General features: G+C 34.1%; 1 protein-coding gene across 1 annotated transcript in view; it reads right to left on the bottom strand.

Annotated features, from left to right (window-relative positions):
- The window catches only part of LOC111716880 (uncharacterized), a 16,854-nt gene extending 13,841 nt beyond the window's left edge, over positions 1-3,013 (bottom strand). Inside the window, exons 1-2 of the mRNA XM_023492392.1 lie at positions 2,809-3,013; positions 2,579-2,775 (exon numbers count right to left, since the gene is read on the bottom strand). Of these exons, the coding sequence (XP_023348160.1) occupies positions 2,579-2,775; positions 2,809-3,013 (402 nt within the window). The remainder of the gene's footprint in view (positions 1-2,578; positions 2,776-2,808) is intronic.
- Between the last annotated feature and the right edge of the window lie 360 nt (positions 3,014-3,373).

The following is a 3,373-nucleotide window of genomic DNA, read 5'->3' as shown; positions in this document are numbered from 1 at the left end:
GATGAGACCGCTTAAGAAAATTACATAAATAATTTATTTATAACGCTTGTAATATGGAAGTATGTGCCCCCCCCCCGCTACACAAATGCTCTCGTACGCCCCTGTAGACACCCATACCTAAAAGCATAATTTCCCTTACAGTTCCTCTCAGAAAAACATAACAACTTGTTGTGCTATGAAAATGTAAAATACTAAGATGCTAAAAGATGAGTGCTTTATGGGCATGTGCATTTTTTCAAATTTTTCTTTTCCTTTACTGTTCTTGTACATTAAATAAACCATTTTATTTGGGGTATAAAAGATTTAAAGATATACGACTCTAAGGTCTAAGCTGTCATTGATTCATCAAAAGTAGCAATGTATTCTTGTTGACTATACTAGACTATACTAGACTATACTAGACATCCACCATTAGCAAAGGGTTTAAACCCATACTCCTTGACTGTGTAGTAGACTTTGACATCCACCATTAGCAAAGGGTTTGAACCCATACTCCTTGACTGTGTAGTAGACTTTGACATCCACCATTAGCAAAGGGTTTGAACTGTAGTAGACTTTGACATCCACCATTAGCAAAGGGTTTGAACCCATACTCATTGACTGTTGTAGACTTTGACATCCACCATTAGCAAAGGGTTTGAACCCATACTCGTTGACTGTAATAGACTTTGACATCCACCATTGGCAAATGATGTGAACCCAATCTCATTGATTGTAGTAGACTTTGACATCCACCATTGGTAAAGGATGTGAACCCATACTCATTGACTGTAGTAGATTTTGACATCCACCATTAGCATAGGGTGCAAACCAAAATTTAATTGATTACAGGGGGAAATTCTTTGCTGATTACAATCTATTTATTTTGTTTAAAGTTTTACACCCATTTTTAAAGTGTTAAAATCTTATTTTACAATTAGATTGTGTTAATTTTAAAAGTTCCTTTGCCCCTTGAATTCATTTCTGTACTAAACCCGCTAATTAAGTTCAAATACAGTCTAGGAAAGTGATTAGTGGAACAAAATGCCCATGTCCGGAGAAACACCACCTCTTTTTAATTTAAAATATAATAATTATGGAATGAGTTCTGTTTTTATCAAATAATACATATAATATCCAATAGAATTCTACCTCCAGCCTTTGTAGGAATTTAGAAAGATCGTCCATCACTGGCAGACAGAAAACAAGCCACATGGGAAATATCTAAATTAGAAAATCTATATATATATGTTGCCAATAGCCAGCTAAATGGCTGGACCGAATTGGCTGAATTTTTTTTGTGGACACTCATGGGTGGCCGAGGGATGTTTTAGGCTAAAATAAAATTCGACACAAAATTCCAGATTTTTTTACGCAACATTTAAAAAAAAATATTTTTAAAAAATTTCATATTTTTTTCCACGGGCAATGCCAGGCCCTTCAGAAATTTCATATTTTTTTATCACGGGCAACGCCAGGCCCTTCAGCTAATCTAATAATTTAATTTATTTCATATTCACATTCTGGATTAAAACTATTTGCAGAAGAAAATGAATATCATTGAATACTGAATACTATTGAAAAAAGCAGCAGCTAAGTATATAAGTAAACATATATTTGTTTAAAATTTTTTTTTTAAATGTGTTTCAAAGGGGTCTCTAATAATTTGATTTCCAAACCTACTTTATCCGTTTTCTACAAATAATACCACATTACCTTCATTCAGGATTCAGGATTCCCTTGGCAATTTGCTCTTTCTTTAATGCTTAGTTGAATGAGTTGAATTAGCATAAAATTGTTGGTCTTATATTCTAAAATATTTATACATTTTAAGCTTGGTATGGCATATGGAGATTAGTAGACTATGTGTACTTTGTATACCTCATTAAAAGTATAATTAACTTCTTCTCTTTCATTATCACTAACTCCATCATCAGTATCTAGAAAAATCCTTATTTCTACAGGGTGTCTCTGAAAAAAGTGTTTGGCTTTTTAGTCTACTAAACATCGTTTAAATGTGGTAAAAATTGCTTCTAGTACAATGTCAATAAATGGAGGGGGGTCGTCGATGAAACTTTTTTTTCTGAAATGCTGTGTTAACATTCAAAAGCAGACCTAATGTGCTAAAATTTTCTCGGTCTCCTTTTCAAATATTTAAAAAAATATTCAAATTTTAATTTTACTTTTACGTTTTATATGAAATAATAGTATAATTTGAACATTTTCAATGATAGAATTTAGGATATTTTAAAATCTTAATGACAAAAATGATAGATTGCAAATTTCTTTGAAAATCTTTGGAAAAAGGACAGAGTACATTTTGAAACCTAGAACGTATTTTAAATTAATGTCTTTTAACGACATTGCGGTATTTTCTTAACACTCACTAATAAACCCTTAGATTGAGACAGATCAATTAAGAAGGATCAACACATAATGTTGGTTGATCCTAAATTGCTCTAGCCTATAGTATTGTACCTTATATGTCCCCAATAATATAATGTTTAAGTTTTATATGCACATTTTATTTAAACATATTAAACATACTTACTTATACAAATCATTCTGTTAAAGTAGCCAAATATTAATAACTATTGACATCCTTCTTGGTGGTGTCTGGGATATCTAGTTCCTCTGACCAATGGTTCCATGGAGGTTCCATTCTGTTCACCCATGGATCAAAGGACCAACATGATTCCTTGGCATAATCCTCAAGAGGCTGGAGGCTGTCCTCATCCTTGGAATTCCTGTTCACGTCAAGCTGTTTAACTCCATCTTCTAGCTGAGCAAGGGCTGCTGATCATGATAGACCAGAGGCATCAATTCCACCTTCATCTTCTGTAGAATGATCAGATTCCAAAGCTGGAAAGTTCTTTTCCTCAGCTGCATCCTCTTCCTCTGCTGGAACTGTAGCAATGGAAGCTGAACTGCTCTCCAGTGGAGTTAGGTCCAGAGGATCAATCCCCTTCTCATCTTCATCCTCAGGACTTCCAAGGTATGCAGGGTTCCTTAACATCCATCCCAATCTACTCATCTTTATGGGGACTCACTGTAACTATAGAATGTTCTGTGCACTGTATGTAGCACAGGACCCAGAGTGGTAATGTGCAGGAGACTTGTGTCTACTCATATCTAGATACATCAGTGTATCTAAGTGACTGTTCACCTTTCTGGATCAGTCCCAAATACAACAACATTATATCTACTAGGCACACATTGTAGTAGAATAAAACAACCTTTAGTGGGTGAAAACGCAACTAATATCTTAGGAAATGGGACCGAGAACATTTTCAAATATTATGCCTAATTTAGAAGGTTAAAATGGCATTTTAGGGAGAAATGTTTTATCCACGACCCCCCAACATAACCAAATTTTTAAAAATATTGTCCATAA

Source organism: Eurytemora carolleeae, unplaced genomic scaffold, assembly GCF_000591075.1.
Source record: "Eurytemora carolleeae unplaced genomic scaffold, Eaff_2.0 scaffold1752, whole genome shotgun sequence".
In the NCBI taxonomy this organism is placed as follows: Eukaryota; Metazoa; Arthropoda; class Copepoda; order Calanoida; family Temoridae; genus Eurytemora; species Eurytemora carolleeae.
The sequence above is the reverse complement of the archived record's forward strand: the minus strand, read 5'-3'. Positions and strand labels throughout refer to the sequence as shown.